This window comes from Anomaloglossus baeobatrachus, chromosome 6 (genome assembly GCF_048569485.1).
Source record: "Anomaloglossus baeobatrachus isolate aAnoBae1 chromosome 6, aAnoBae1.hap1, whole genome shotgun sequence".
Taxonomy (NCBI): Eukaryota; Metazoa; Chordata; class Amphibia; order Anura; family Aromobatidae; genus Anomaloglossus; species Anomaloglossus baeobatrachus.
In genome coordinates this window covers 374790914-374808208 of record NC_134358.1, presented here as the reverse complement: position 1 = coordinate 374808208, position 17295 = coordinate 374790914, and the positions used below count along the sequence as shown (strand labels likewise).

The window sequence follows — 17295 nt, the reverse complement described above, 5'->3', positions numbered from 1 at the left end:
CTTTGGTCTCATGTGACCAGAGCACCTTCCTCCATATGCCAGCAGTGTATCCTAATGATTCACAGAAAACGACATAGATTGAAAAGAAGTCACAGAAAAAAAAGTCACCAAAAAGAGCCATTGGCCAACAGGTCAAACAGCAAATGCACTAGCAGGATGCAGCGGACCCCTTATAATAAAGGTGGGGGCAACACAGGTGCAGAATACCGATGAGACAACCACTCAAAGCCTACCATATCATGGAGGGGGTGGTTGCTGACATTAAAACTGCACACAGATGGGGTTTGCATAGGGCGCCAGTCACACAGGTATGTGCAATGCAGTGTCTGGCAGCCTATCGATGATGCCCATACTATTAGATCGGGCGGGCTACATAGGGGGACGACTACATTCTGCTAGTGTATTTGCTGTTTGACCTGTTGGCTAATGGCTGTTTTGGTGAGTATTTTCTATTACTTCTTTTGAATTTATGCCCTTTTCTGTGAATCATTTTGAATTTAGTGCAGGCATTCGTAAGCGTGAGGACCCTTCACGCCGGGTTACGAGCTTACGTATGTTGGTCAAAATATGGACCAATACCTCACTTTATTATTTAAAAATGTTTGCACTACTTTCTGCAAGATGGAGCTGGGCCCTTTGGGGTGTCTGTTCCTTGTGTTGAGCAACTTATTTAGTGTTGGGCAGCCCCCCTGATCTAACAGTATGGGCGTCATCAATAGGCTGTAAGCCGGACACTGTGCATTGCATGTACCTGTATGACTGAAACCCTATGCAAACCCCATCTGTGTGCAGTTTTAATACCAGCAACCACCCCCTCCATAATATGGTAGGCTGTGAGTGCTTGTGTGGCGCCCTGGACAAGCCAGGTCGTCACAGAACAACACCAACACACCCCACACTCCCGGTCAGGCATACCAAAGTCAGACAAAAACCCTTGTTGCCTTCCTCCAGGGGCTGATGTCCACACCAGGGGGTGGGCCAGGCGGTTGGCCCCGCCCACCGAGGAGTTCACAGTCCTGGAGGCGGGAAAAGCAGGCAGATGAGTTGAGGAGTGGAGAGAGATTAGTTTTGGAAGTGAAAGTGGAAGGAGGAAAGTGGCAGTTAAGCAGCCTGAAGTTGGTCCGGGTGTGTGGCCCAGACGGATCAGCAAGGTTGGCAGACGGTGGTGACCGTCTGCAGGAGTGGCCTATTGGAGCTAACCGTAAGGACCGTGGACGGACGGTGGCCCGGCAGTACCGGACCGGTAAGCAAAGAGAAGCCAGCACCATCCGGCAGGGGCTTACGGACCCCGGCAAGGCTAGGAGTCGCCGTGAATTTGCCAAATCCGTTAGCGAAGGGAACCTCCTGGGTTTCCCAGCAGCCAAGTCCCGTCAGAAGGCAACAGTCCAACCGAGAGAGGGAAACACAGTCACCGCCAAGGCTAAAGTTCCCAGGGCCAGAGCCTGCGGACAAAAGGGGCTCCTTCAGCACCCATCCAAGCTGGGGAGCGGGTTACCGGTGGGAACCCATTGGAACCGTACACGTTACACAGGTGCAGGGAAAGGCAGTCACCATCAACTTGCCGGGAGGAGAAACACTGCAGCCGTCTGTGGGACCCGTCCATCCAGCCGTGTGTTTTACCGAGAACTGTGTCCTCATCATTGGCTGAGTGAGTACCACCGTGCCGTGCAGCACAGCGCTGCCCCCGCGACCCTGCACCTCGCCAGGCCCCGTAACGCGCCTGCAATCCATCCCTACCCAATCACCGTGCCCCGGTACAACCAACCCCCTACCCACGGAGGGGCGAACTAACATCCAGGCTGCTCCCTGTCATCGCTCCCGGGATCCCCGTCCAGAGCAGCGGTGGTGTCACCAATATCACCACAACCGTGGGTGGCATCACGGACAATAACCAAATCCCCACAATCCAATCCCCACCCTTTTCACTCACGGGCGAGGAGCGCCGCTTGAATCCCCGGGATCCGGCCCACCGCTCGAGCCACCACCGAGCAGCAGCAGCCGCAGCAGTCGCGGCCGGACCCGAGCAGTGGGAGAGTGCAGCGTCCCCTCCTCCGCCCGCGACACTTGTCTCATCGGTATTCTGCACCTGTGTTGCCCCCACCTTTATCCTAGGCGGCCGTCTGCATCGTGCTAGTGTATTTGCTGTTTGACTTGTTGACTAATGGCTGTTTTTGGTGATTTTGTTCTGTGACTTCCATTGTATCCTAACTCGCTTTTTGCAAACTGCAAGCAGGACTTCTTATGGCTTGCTTTAAAAAAAAAAAAAAAAGAAAAAATGGCTTTCTTGCCAGTCTTCCATAAAGCCCAGATTTGTGGAGTATATGAACAAATGTCCTGTGCACACATTCTCCCACCTGTCATGTGGATCTCTGGAGGAGCTGCAGAGTGACCATGGGCCTCTTGGCTGCTTCTCTTATCAGTAGTGATGGGCGAGCACTAAATGTTTGGGTGCTTGTTAAGGCCCCGTCACACGCAACGACGTATCACGATAAATCGCCCGGGTCACGGATTCCGTGACGCACATCCGGCATCGTTCACGACGTCGTTGTGTGTGACACCAACGAACGACCGTTAACGATGGAAAATACTCACCAAATCGTCCATCGTTGACACGTCGTTCGTTTTCAAAAAAAAAAAAAAAAAAAAAAAATCGCTGATTGTTGAGGTAGCAGGTTGTTCGTCATTCCCAAGGCAGCACACATCGCTATCTGTGACACCTCGGGAACAACAAACTACAGCTTACCTGCAGCCGCCGGCAATGAGGAAGGAAGGAGGTGGGAGGGATGTTACGGCCGCTCATCTCCGCCCCTCCGCTTCTATTGGTCGGACACTTAGTGACGTCTCTGTGACGCCGCACGAACCGCCCCCTTAGAAAGGAGGTGGTTCCCCGGCAACAGTGACGTCGCTAGACAGGTAAGTCCGTGTGATGGCTCCAGACGATATGGTGTGCCACGGGCAGCGATTTGCCCGTGACGCACAAACAACGGGGGCGGTGTGTGACGGAGCCTTAACTCGAGCCGAGCAAGTCTGATGCTCTGTAAGTTCTCAACTTGAGTAACGAATATAATAGAAGTCAAAGATTGGGCAGTGATCACCTCTCTGCATGCAGCCTGCCATTAACAGAGCATATTCTGGGGGAAAGGGTTTTTTTTTTTTCTTTTTGGGGAAATCATACGTCCAAAATAGTTGATTTAACCCCCAGTGACAGCCAGAGACTGTGAGCGGCTCTCATTTGGATGCCTGCTCATATCATGCAGTGAAGCAAGCCTGTGCTTTCTGTTTGTTATTTTACGGACGAACCATCTGTGCACCCATAATACACAGCCAAGCATCATGAGTACCCGAGCACTTGATTGAGTATTGAGCAATGGTGAGCACACTCAGCTATCACTACTAATCGGGATTATAAGTTTAGGTGGATAGATATGTTAGGTGTGCAATTGTGAAATATTCCTTCCATTTGTGAATGATTGAGCACCTCGCGAGGAGCAATGTTCACCCTGAGCTTGAAATTTATTATATAGCGTTTTTTTCGCTTTATAAGACGCACCGGATTATAAGACGCACCCCAAATTTAGACGTAAAAAAAAGAAAAATGCACACAGCCACGGGTACCCGGCTGCCACTGCACGCAAGCACAGGTACCCGGCCGCTTGCACGCAGCCACAGGCACCCGCTCACCCGATCGCCGCACAGACAGGACCCCCAGGTACCGCTATGTTCGGATTATAAGACACCCCCCCCATTTTCCTCCCAAATTTTTGGGAGGAAAAGTGCATCTTATAAAGCGAAAAATACGGTATATTATATATATATATATATATATAAATATATATATATATATATATATATATATATTACATATACACACACAGAGATAGATATCCATTTATTTGAGAGAGATATCTCTATCTATCATCCCTGCTTTTACTCTTCTTCACAACTTTATCCTTGACCTGTCTGGTGTGTTCCTTGGCATTCATGATGCGGTTTGATCTCTAACGTTCTCACACAAACCTCTCAGGCCTTCACGGAAAAGCTGCAGTCAATGATTGATGGATGGGAGGAACTAATAGGTGAATTAGGCAGATGGGATGGATAGATTGGACAGGGAGAGAGATATGAACAAATTCATATTTATTATTTTATTTTTTTATTCACTTATATAACAACATATTCTGCAGCGCTTTACAGATCACATCATCATCATTGCCCTATTGGGGCTCACAATCTATATACCCTATCATTATGACTTTGGAGTGAAGATGAAAAGATAGAAAAAGGGGGAGAACATACAAACCCCAGTTCTAAACCACTGTGCTGCCTGGTATATAAAACACACACACACAAATATCTACAAGGTGGGCCATAAGTATGGATGCACTCTGGGTGGGCCACTAATATGGATAGACCCTGATAAAATGAAAGTGGTTGCTGATATCACCTTACCGTTTGTGGCATATTAGTACATGGGAGGGGGCAAAACATTTGAGTCCAGGTGACACCCATGACGGCCATCTGCAAAGCCGCCATTTGCTGTGTTAGAAGGCTAATGGATGTTTAGAAAACCCTTGTTCAAGTATGTTAGTACAGCTGAAAACAGTTTTGCTGATTACAGAAGCTATAAAACTGACCTTTGCGCTAGTTGGGAATCTGGAGCATCACATTTGTTGGTTCCATTAAACTCTCAAAATGGCCAGAAAAACAGAACTTTCATGTGAAACTCAAGTCTATTCTTGTTCTTAGAAATGAAGGATATTTCATGCGAGAAACTTCCAAGAAACTGAAGATTTCCTACAACGGTGTGTACTACTCCCTTCAGAGAGCAAAGATAGGCGCTAACCAGAGTAGAAAGAGAAGTGGGAAGCCCCGCTGCACAACTGAGCAACAAGACAAGTACATTAGAGTTTCTAGTTTGAGAAACTGACGCCTCACAGGTCCTCAACTGGCAGCTTCATTAAATAGTACCCGCCAAAAGCCAGTGTCAGCGTCTACAGTGAAAAGGTGACTCCGGGATGCTGGCCTTCAGGGCAGAGTGGCAAAGAAAAAGCCATATCTGAGACTGGCAAAAAAATGGAAAAAAGATTAATATGGGCAAAAGAACACAGACATTGGACAGAGGAAGATTGGAAAAAAGTGTTATGGACAGACAAAGTTTGAGGTGTTTGGATTACACAGAAGAACATTTGTGAGACGCAAAACTACTGGATAAGAGATTCTGGAAAAGTGCCTGACACCATCTGTCAAGCACGGTGGAGGTAATGTGATGGTCTGGAGTTGCTTTGGTGCTGGTAAAGTGGAAGATTTGTACAAGGTAAAAGGGATTTTGAATAAGGAAGGCTATCACTTAATTATGCAACGCCATGCCATACCCTGTGGACAGCGCTTGATTGGAGCCAATTTCATCCTACAACAGGACAATGGCCCAAAGCACACCTCCAAATTATGAATGAACTATTTAGGGAAGAAGCAGGCAGCTGGTATTCTATCTGTAATGGAGTGGCCAACCCAGTCACCAGATCTCAACCCTATTGAGCTGTTGTGGGAACAGCTTAACCGTATGGTACGCAAAAAGTGCCCATCAAGCCAATCCACCAAACTTTGATGACCCCAAACTTTTGAACGGTAGATAGATATATATATATATATATATATATTATATATACACATATATACACATATACACACACACACACATACAGTCATATGAAAAAGTTTAGGCACCCCCATTAATGTTAACCTTTTTTCTTTGTAACAATTTGGGTTTTTGCAACAGCTATTTCAGTTTCATATATCTAATAAATGATGGACTCAGTAATAGTTCTGAATTGAGATGAGGTTTATTGTACTAACAGAAAATGTGCAATCTGCATTTAAACTAAATTTGACAGGTGCATAAGTATGGGCACCTCAACATAAAAGTGATAATATTTTGTAGATCCTCCTTTTGCAAAAATCACAGCCTCTAGTCACTTCCTGTCGTTTTTTATTGAGTTCCTGGATCCTGGATGAAGGTATATTTGACCATTCCGGTTTACAAAACAATTCCAGTTTAGTTAAGTTTGATGGTCGCCGAGCATGGACAGCACGCTTCAAATCATTTTTTTCAATTCAGAAATATTACTGAGTCCATCATTTATTAGATATATGAAACTGAAATAGCTGTTGCAAAAACCCAAATTGTTATAAAGAAAAATAGTTAACATTAATGGGGGTGCCCAAATGACTTTATATACATATACATACATATATATATATATATACACATATATATATATATATATATATATATATATATATATATATATATGAAATATAGCAAGAATAAGGCAGGGTGTATATACATTACAGCCTGCTGTATACCTCCAGATACAAGGGTTTGGGTTCTTTAGGGAGAACAGCTTTTTTTTGGCTGCGTCTTTGTGGTGACCAAAAAAATGCAGCATGTCAATTCTTTCTGCGTTTTTGCCAGTGATTTTGAGACCCTTCCAGTCAATAGATGTGACTTAGAGAACGCACTGGGCAAAAACACTGTAAAAAAAAAAAAAATAAAAAAAAAAAATAAAAACACAGTAAGGCTACATTTAAATGACCGTTCCGTTTTTGCGGTCCGCAAAAACCGGTCAGTTTATTTCACGGATGCATCCGTGTGGCATCTGTGTGACATCCGTTCTGTTCCGTATACGGTCCGTGTGTCATCCGTGTGGCTTCCGTTTTTTTTGCGGACCGCCAAAAACGGTAGCAGCAAGAAAGAAATAGATGAGTAGATATAGAGATGGATAGATAGATATAGAGACAGATATGGATGGAGGGATAGATGAGAAAGACATATATAATGTCCCACCTCCCTGCATATTCTAAGCTGGCACCCTTTTGTGACTTTCATGTGGCACTAAAGGGTGCTTAGCCTTGTATTTAGCCAAAAATTAAATAATTTAAAAAAAAAAAAAAAACTACTTGGGGTCCCCCCTATCTTTTGTAGCAAGTTAGGGTAAAGCAGACGGCTGCAGCCTGCAAACCACAGCTGGCAGCTTCACCTTGGCTGGTAATCCAAAACAGAGGGCACCGCACCCTGTTATTTTAAATTAAATAATTTAAAACAAAAAACACGGGGTCCCCCCCCCCCAAATTGGATCACCAGCCAAGGTAAAGCAGACAGCTGTGGTCTGGTATTCTAAGACTAGGGACGTACGTGGTTCTTGGATCCTCCCCAGCCTAAGAATAGAAGGCTACAGCCACCCCAGAAGTGGCGCATCCATTAGATGTGCCAATCCTGGCGCTTTGCCCTAACTCATCTCATTGCCCTGGTGCGGTGGCAAACAGGGTAATATATGGGGTTGATGCCAGAAGTGTAATGTCACCTGGCATCAGGCCCTGGGGTTAGTGATGTCACGGCGTCTATCAGATACCCGACATCACCAACCCAGTCAGTAATAAAAAAAAAAAAAATAGACAACAAAAAAAAAAGTTTTATTTGAAAAAACGCTCCTCAAAACATTCCCTCTTTCACCAATTTATTGAAAAGAACAATCAAATCCGGGTCCGGCGTAATCCAATAAGGGGGTCCCACGACGATCAGTACCATAGTCACTGTCCCAGTCAATGAAGAACAGAATGTTCCCAACTGGCTGGGAGAGCAGTGCAGTGACCTGAGCTAACATCAATAGGTCAGCCCAGGTCACTGCAGGGGATGACGAGCGCTGCTGTCAGGAGGTTAAATGAGATCATAACCTGCTGTGACCATCTCCTGCTCTCCTGACGTCAGCGCTGTCACTGACTTCTATGCCCGCCGAGTTCTCAGCAAAGAATGGCGGGAGCCCGTGACGTCACCACTAGTGACAGTCTCGGGCCGCCCGCGAGACATGATGTGAGATTGCGGCGGGCATAGAAGTCAGTGACAGCGCTGACGTCGGGAGAGAAGGAGATAGTCACAGCAGGTAATGATCTCATCTAACCTCCTGACAGCAGCGCTAGTCATCCTCGCGGCAGCCCGCACTGCAGTGTGAGAAGCTGCTGATACTGCAGTGCGGGCAGCCGCGGGGCTGGCAGGGAGCAGGACACAGACTGCAGGCGCACCCGACGGAGGTCACACAGAAGTGCTTCCGTGTGGCTTCCAGGGATTTTGCGGGCCCATTGACTTGTATTGAGTCACGGTCCGTTATTACAGAACAGAATAGGACATGTTCCATAATAACGGAACAGACATACGTCATCCAATGTGTTTTTTTGTAGGATCGGATGCACACGGAGGTGCTACCGTGTACCATACGATCCTACACAAAAGCCACTGAAAAGATGGTCCTGTCCGTGGGTCCACAAAAAACAGGAACTGACCAGGACAGACGGAACGGTCATGTGAGTCCTAAAACGCAGCAAAAAAAATGTATGCCGAGGGAGCGTTGTTTTGGGACCAAAAACATGCATCTTTGTGGTGACCATAAAGATGCAGCGCACGCACATAGTCTAAGAGATTTTAATGTGACATCTGAGGAAACAGGAGAATCTCTAACAGAGCAGCTGACATTAAAGGCAGATTTGCAAAGGAAACATATTTAGTAAAGTTCTTATCTATAGCAGTTAGTTCACATGAAAGGGACATGTTAAAGTAAAAAAGGTGCACTTTGATTAAATGACTTAAAGCGAACCTGTTCGGTCCAATATGCACCGAGAACCACGAGCAGCTCTGGGTGCATATTGCTAATCCCTGCCTAACCGTCCCTGTGTACACTAGCATAAAGAGATCTTTAGAATAAAGGCCGATTTACACGCTGCGATATCATTACCGATATTGCTAGCGTGCGTACCCGCCCCATCGGTTGTGCGACACGGGCAAATCGCTGCCCGTGGCGCATAACATCGCTCAGACCCGTCACACTACTTACTTGCCTAGCGCCGCCGCTGTGACCGGTGAACTGCCTCCTTTCTAAGGAGGCGGTTCGTTCGGCGTCACAGCGACGTCACTAAACAGGCGTCCAATAGAAGCCGAAGGGCGGAGATGAGCGGGACGTAACATCCCGCCCACCTCCTTCCTTCTGCATTACCGGCGGCCGCAGGTAAGGTGAGGTTCATCATTCCTGCGGTGTCACAGACAGTGATGTGTGCTGCCGTAGGAACGACGAACTACATCGTACACACAGCAACAACGATAATTGGGAATAGGGGGGCATGTCACCGTTCAGCGATTTTGAACGTTTTTGCGACGATTCAAAATCGCTCATAGGTGTCACATGCAACGACATCGCTAAAGTGGCCGAATGTGCGTCACAAATTCCGTGACCCAAACGAGATCGCTTGAACGATGTCGTAGCGTGTAAAGCGGCCTTAAGTATTTCTAAAGATCTTTTATTGTATATTAATGCGTGTGGGGACTTGTCTCAAGGGCGTTAGTTGCCCTGGCCAGTTGCACCCATTAGCATGTTGGTACTCACCTGTGGGTGTGCTAACATGCTAATTAATACGCAGCATCAGAGGATGATCACTCCCCTCTCCACCACGTCCAACACTGGATTTCAACTCAGTGCACATGACCCCGGAGCTTCGGTCATGCGCACTACTTCAGTTTGAAGCCAGGACGCGTACACCCGGCTTCATAGTGCACATGACCCAAACTTCGGGATCATGTGCACTGAGCCGAAATCCAGTGTTGGGTGGCGATGGCAGCAGAGAGGTGAGTGATCTTTGTGACGACATGGACACCCAATGCCTAGCATGGGTTAAAGTTTCTTAAAATTCAGCCAGACGTATTGTTCTTCTGTGTGTTAACTCATGTTTGCTAAACTATTGTTTGGGAACAGCAAGAATCATGATTCTTGCTGCCTTCATTCCCGCCCAGGCCAGGGCGTTCCGTGCATCGGTGCAGAGTCCAGGAGTGAAGAGGGGTGAGCTGACAAATTTCTCTTTCCACATATTGTTTGGGAACAGACCCTTCCGAGCAATCATTGTAATGTAGTTGTGTATTGCTAATCTAATGTAAATTACCTTAGTAGCCATTGTCTAGTCTGTGACTTGCAGACTTCATGTAGATATCTTCAGTCTTTCTATCCACATCATTTAAATGAACATTATCCATGCAGCTTGAAATTCATCCAATAAGAGAAGCAACCTTGTACAACCAATCCGATAAGGGCACAGTATATACTAAGGGAAGGCTATGGCTATAAAAGGTGACTTCTTGGAGTCACCAGGTGGTTGATGGATTTTGCATGATCCAGTCTAAGCTCTTAGCAGCTGGCTAGAGGATCAGGATACCTTGTGGACTCGGTCTAGGGACTTTGGCTCCGACTAGAGGATCACTTGGCTACATGACTTCAAACCAGAGACTACTTAAGAAGGAAACCCAGGTTGGGACAATTCAGTCACCTGGTACAGACTTTGCAGATCTCAGCCAGCTTCCTAAATCTAGCGTTATTCCATTCTCGGTGGGTGCTCGCCAAAAGCGGGGTGCTGCTGGATTGGAGTAAATAGCCCTGGAACCTCTGAGGCATGGACATTCTAAATCCCTGGTGAGCCAGCGGGAGGGTGAGACTCTGTTGCCTGTTACATTTGTGTGTTTTGCTGGTTATGTGTTATGTGCCGTTAATATTTTGGGGATCCAATAAAGTCTTAATATTGTGATTCCCTCACCCTGTGTTATCTGAGTAGTGTTCCGTCCACGGTTAAGGAGGTTGCGCATCCAGTTGGGATGAGCCCTGAGCCACGCTGTCTTTCTAAAGGCGGCTGGGCCAGAGGACAAGAGCACCCACTGAGCCCAGTGTCTCCACAATCCTATCCTCTGATACTGTACATTCATTTGAATTTTTGCTCTCCCACAGGGGTGTAAAACATGCTAATGGGGCCAACTAGCAAGGGATGCAACGCCCAGGGGACTAGTCCCCGCACTCATTATAAAAAGATAAAAGATCTTTAGAAATTCTTTTTCTAAAGATCCCTTTATCTATACTAGTGTATACAGGGATAGTTAGGCAGGGATTAACAATATGCACCCAGAACTGCTTGTGGGTCTTCTGCATATTGCACATTTCCTGCACGCCGGAGAAGACTGGGAGCGGAAGTTCCAGTGGCTCCTCAGCACAGAAGCAACATGAGGCCAATGTCCAGAGAGCGGCGGGACACTTAAGAGAAATGACGGCAGTGGCAATGCACGAGATTGGGCAGTGATTGAGAGTGTTGAATGCGTTATGCCAGCTCAGGAGGAAAGTATAAGATTTTTTTTTCATTATTTCAATGAGGCCAAACATAGGGAGAAGGGTCTGACCAAGAAGTGAACAACCCCTTTAAAGGTAAGCTGTCACCATGATTTTCCCTTATAAGCTGCGACCACCACCAGTGAGCCCTTATATACAGTGTTCTAGAATACAGTATATAAGTGCCCTGACTGTTCTGCAGAACAAAATAGACCTTTATTATACTCACCTGCGGGGCGGTCGGGTCTGATGGGTGTTGCTGCTCTCAGTCTGGCGCCTCCTCTATCTTGTGCAGTCTCCATCCTCCTTCCTAGCTCTGTGTGGATGACGCGTCCTACGTTATCCACACAACCTCCATTACGCTCCTGCGCACTTTGAACGGCCCTGCTGAGGGCAGAGCAAAGTACTGTAATGTGCAGGTGCGAGGAAAGATCAAAGACGCATCATCCACACAGGGCTGGGAAGGAGGACGACAAACACAAGAGGAAGCAGCCTGGGCACTTATATACAGTGTTCTAGAATGCCGTCTATGAGAGCTCACTGGTGGTGGCCGCCACAGGTTATAAAGGGAAAAATCTGGTGACAGGTTCCCTTTAAGCAGGTTGTCCACTATTTGTCACAATAGGTATGGGGAAGTACCAAGCGAGTAGTGAAAGGTATGAAGGTAAGGGGACCCCTGCATTTAGGGAATGGGGAGTTGGAGACCCATGACCGAACCTACTGCTGGTCCCTGGGGTTCCTCGCCACCCTAGATAGGTTCCGAACCTATGCACTAAAGGGGATACCTGACCCTAGGTAGGGAACAGGTGGGATGAGCTCTTTGTCAACCCCATTAAACGCTAAAGGAAGACACAAGGGGAAAAGTGCATGAACTACTTATCCACAGATGACTCCGGCGGAAGTTTAGCAACAAAACCACAGATGAGTACAAGCCTCCTGCTTGCAACCAGAGCTTTAAGGAACTGAATAATATCAACAGCACAATCCATGGAAGATGGAGTATTTAAGCACAAGTGGAATACTGATAATCAGCAGCTGGACAGAAGTTTAGCTGCCCTAAGTCCTAAAGGGGAATAGATGAAAATCCAGCAAGAAAGCTACATAGTACAATGAATACTGACAGAAGAAACAGAAAGTCAGGGAGCATATTTTGAAGCCAAACGCTGTGACCTTCTACTTCCAGATACCACATGACTGTGTCACCCATGACACTATTGCAGTCTTTATTTTATCAGAGTGGACTTCCGCCCTGCCGGAATATTAAGGTGTTGCAGCAGACACGTGTCGTGTTATGCCACCTTCTGGTATCAGCGGCACCGCAGCAGAGGGGGAGTAGCCATTGTTTTTATGGGATATTGGACCTGGAGTTGATAAAGCTGGGGTTTATCCAGTAAACGCCATGAGGGCGTATTGCTACAATCCGGAGACACTGCGTTCTGAATGTTACGTCATTCCTCTTGAGGAGATGCGAGTGAGAAGCCATGCCCATGATTAGGCTTCGGGGCGCTGCAGACTTTCACAGTGTTCTCCCCGCTGAGACCACTCAGCATAAATTGACATGTTGCTGCTCAGAAAGTTGCGCTGCATGTCAGTTTACGCTGCAGAAAAAAAGCACATTGGGCATAGGACTGCTATAAATCCCATCCACTGTGCTTATGATTAACAACGCGTTTTGGAAGCAGCAAAAACATGCTTCATCAAAAACGCTGCTGAACCCGATCATGGCAACATACCTAGTGTTGACCGGACCCGGATCTGAAAAATCCGGATCCGCACGGTTCGAGGGTCCGATCCGAGTCCGACCACTACCCGGGATTCGGGGTGCACAATCCGGATCCGTGTTTTGTTTTTATCTCTCTCTCGTCCCGGATTCGAGTCCCCATTCATTTATATAGCCACGGATAACAGATTGGATCCGGACTTCGGCGGCAACCCGATCCGGATCTGTCGGACCCGGATTATAGCCGATCCGCTCAACTGTAAACATACCATTAATGTGCAGGGGCACATTATGCCTGCAATAAAGGGGGCACAAACCCACTGTCAGGAAGTCGCAACCAGCTCATGGGACTGTAAAAAGGGGCATACTAAAAAAAAAAAAAAAAAAGAATAATGAAGAAAAGGAATAAATAAAAAGAAAGTAAATAGTAATTTATTGGTCTAAAACTATGAAGCTGATCACCCAGCGACCGGCTGCTGTGAAAGATCAGCTGATCACCCGGCGACCGGCTGCTGTGAGCGATCAGCTGATCACCCGGCGACCGGCTGCTGTGAGCGATCAGCTGATCACCCGGCGACCGGCTGCTGTGAGCGATCAGCTGATCATTCACAATAGTCTGCCGCCGGTCAAACTGTAAAGAAGAAAAAAGAAACATTCCGTTGTTTTGTACGATCCGTACGGATGCCATTCAACGCAAGTGTGAAACTAGCCTAAAGGGGGCTTTACATGCTGCGACATCGCTAATGCGGAGTCGTTGGGGTCACGGAATTTGTGACGCACATCCGGCCGCATTAGCGATGTTGCTGCGTGTGACACCGATGAGCGATTTTGCATCGTTGCAAAAACGTGCAAAATCGCTCATCGGTGACATGGGGTTCCATTCTCGATTATCGTTACTGCAGCAGTAACGATGTAGTTCGTCGCTCCTGCGGCAGCACACATCACTATGTGTGACGCCGCAGGAATGAGGAACCTCTCCTTACCTGCCTCCCGGCCGCTATGAGGAAGGAAGGAGGTGGGCGGGATGTTCCGGCCACTCATCTCCACCCCTCCGCTTCTATTGTGCGGCCGCTCAGTGACATCGCTGTGACGTCGCACGGACCGCCCCCTTAGAAAGGAGGCGGTTCGCCGGTCACAGCGACGTCGCCGGGCAGGTAAGTATGTGTGACGGGTCTGCGCGATGTTGTGCGGCACGGGCAGCGATTTGCCTGTGTCGCACAACAGATGGGGGCGGGTACCCACACTAGCGATATCGGGACCGATATCGCAGCGTGTAAAGTAGCCTTTAGGCTAGGTTCCCATTTCCGTTGTTTTGCATCAGTCACATGCGTTGCTTGACTGATGCAAAACCTTGAGGTGCAGGGTGGTGTGTCTGTACAGGGTCTTCCAGACTCCTTGGTAAGGTTATTATACCTTTCAGTCCAGTTTGTGGTATCCCAATTCTGTCCCCTGGTGCTATTCTCATATGTGCATGCTGACTCTTTTGTCAAGCATAGGTTCACCATGACATCTGGATGCTCTTGACATTATGTGATATTGATTGTGTGACTGTTTTACATATTATGACCAATGTTGTTGTAACTTCAATATTTCTTTATACTGTCATACAGTCAATGTCTATTTTACCTCTGTGAGTGTCCTTTTTTGTTTGCAGAACCTATACAAGAATGATGGTTTTTTTCTGCTGCTCTAATTTTTATGTTAACCTGCTGCCTATGTTAGCATGTTGTAACTGTCCAACTAGCCAGGACTCTTACTTTGTATGAGTGCATTTGACATACATTGGGATTTTCAATATATACTTCTTGTCAATTTGGCTACTTGATCCACAGGCTGGCTTATCTGCATCTTATGCATTATTCTTATATGCTAGTAATTCTTGAGTCTGACCCTTTGGACACACACCCCTGTTTTTATTGTGATTTTTAAAGCACTCTCTGTACCCTGTGTTTTTTGGATTGATATCCCTTTAATGAATTTTGTATACTTAGTAATAAAATTGCATCTCATTATGAAATGAAACAAATTTTTGTGTACTTAATTTGATAGAGGTGTGATTAATATGAGATATAAAGGTCTTTCTGCTTTTTTCGTGCTCTCTTCTGGTGACCAGTCATACTTATAGGCTATAAAACATGGACCTGTTTATTCAGCTGTTTTTGTTCCCTGCACACGTAGCCAGGGTAAATATCGGGTAACTAAACAAAGCACTTTGCTTGGTTACCCGATATTTACCTTGGTTACCAGCGTACACCGCTTAGCGCTGACTCCTTGCACATGTAGCCAGGGTAAATATCGGGTAACTAAGCAAAGCGCATTGCTTAGTAACCCGATGTGTACCCTGGTTATGTGTGCAGGGAGCCAGAGAGCATGCGCAGCAAAATCCTACGGATTGCGCTGCTCAAAAAACGATAGGCTAGGTTCACATTTCTATTGTTTTGCATCAGTCACACGCGTTGCTTGACTGTGCATTGTACAACGGATGACAAGAATAAAATTCATTGTCAGACTCCGTTGTTAAAGAGAGAGTGATCAGCTGATCGTTCACAATAGCTGGCCGGCTTTTGAGAGCGAACAGATGATCTCCCGGCGGCCGGCTAATGAGAGCGATCAGCTGATCGCTAGCAGCAGCCGGCCGCGGGGTCATCAGCCGATCGCTCACAGCAGCCAGCCGCTGGGTGATCAGCTGATTGTTCGGCCACCGAGAATGTGTGCAGGGGGTGGAGCCGAGCGGGGCCATGGCGCTGAGGACGTCAGTGCCGGGGACTGCATGGCTGGTGACAGGTGAGTGTGTGTGTGTAAATGCCAAGTGCGGGAGGAGGCGGAGCCGAGCGGGGAAGTGTCGGGCTCCCTGCACACGTAGCCAGGGTAAATATCGGGTAACTAAGCAAAGCGCATTGCTTAGAAACACGATGTGTACCCTGCTTACGTGTCCAGGGAGCCAGAGAGAGCATGCTCAGCGAAATCCTACGGATTGCGCTGCTCAAAAACGTTATAAGCTGCGTTCCTGCCGCCCGGCAGTCAGTCGTTCCACGACTGATCAGTCGGGCGGAGGATGCAACGCAGGGTCATCAGTCACAATCCGCCGCTCATACAAGTCTATGGCAACAACGGAATCCGCCAAACGGATTCTGTTGTTTACCAGAGCTGTGGATTGTGACTGATACAAATTGACGGAAATGTGAACCTAGCCTTAGATGCACATAAAACCTATCGTACATCTTCACATTTTAGCGCAATCAGTTGCTCTGTTCCTTCTTTGTATTCCTCTTCACTATGTCCCCTGTAGGGGAGCCCCTCACCACAGCACAGTCCTGAGCAGCTCTTACCTGCAGGAAGGATATGGGCGAGCACAGTCTCTTTGCCTGTGGTGGGATACAAACCAGAAGCTCCGATAGGAACGTCTTATATTTGTCCGTGTCCCCCTCCTGCAGCAGATCCACGCCGTGCTGGCCGTCCGTGTGCAGGACGTGTACATAGTCACTAATAGTGTACACCCTGCAGTACACGGCGTGCAGGAGAGGAAGCCCCGGGGCAGACACTGCCATATCAAACTGCGCGCCACCCTCACACACGCATGCGCAGTGTACACACTTGTCAGCTCAGCGGCAGTGTGGGCGGTGAGTACAGTGTATGGGAAGGGATGGTACAGCAGCACCTCCCGCTCACTAACGTCCATGGGAGGACGGGAACACACGCTGAAAACTCAACGTCCACCGATACGTGGAGGTTCACAGTGACTCCCTCCGGTATCAGTGTCATCCTGGGTGCGCTAGTTGGGCTCCTCCATCATGGCCGCCGGGCTACAGCAGTGCGGCGCCGTGGAATATCACGTGTAGCATTGTTCACGCTTTCGTCACTTCCGGGTTCCGCTGTCTGTCTTCCTGGTTTCTGCGCTGCTCTTCTCGGTTAGAGAGAGATGCTCTATACCGGCGATAGGTGAGCCCGACAGCATACGATATCCACGACTGTCGTGACGAGACTACGATACCGCTGTCAACCGTGCTCCGTCTATATGTGCATAACGTGCAGTCCATATGTTCTGTTCAGTCTGGGAAACATGACGACGTGTCAGTAACCTGTATGTGTCACCCCCTACACGTCCCATATGTCCTGTATATGTGTCACCCCTACACGTCCCATATGTCCTGTATATGTGTCACCCCTACACGTCCCATATGTCCTGTATATGTGTCACCCCTACACGTCCCATATGTCCTGTATATTTGTCACCCCCTACACGTCACATATGTCCTGTATATGTGTCACCCCCTACACGTCACATATGTCCTGTATATGTGTCACCCCTACACGTCCCATATGTCCTGTATATGTGTCACCCCTACACGTCCCATATGTCCTGTATATGTGTCACCCCTACACGTCCCATAT

At 47.6% G+C, this 17295-nt stretch overlaps 1 protein-coding gene across 2 annotated transcripts in view; it reads right to left on the bottom strand.

Annotated features, from left to right (window-relative positions):
- The window catches only part of TERT (telomerase reverse transcriptase), a 121079-nt gene extending 104379 nt beyond the window's left edge, over positions 1-16700 (bottom strand). For both annotated transcript variants that reach the window (XM_075315027.1, XM_075315028.1), the window contains exon 1: positions 16233-16700. In XM_075315027.1, the coding sequence (XP_075171142.1) occupies positions 16233-16451 (219 nt within the window). In that variant the 5' untranslated portion in view covers positions 16452-16700. The remainder of the gene's footprint in view (positions 1-16232) is intronic.
- Between the last annotated feature and the right edge of the window lie 595 nt (positions 16701-17295).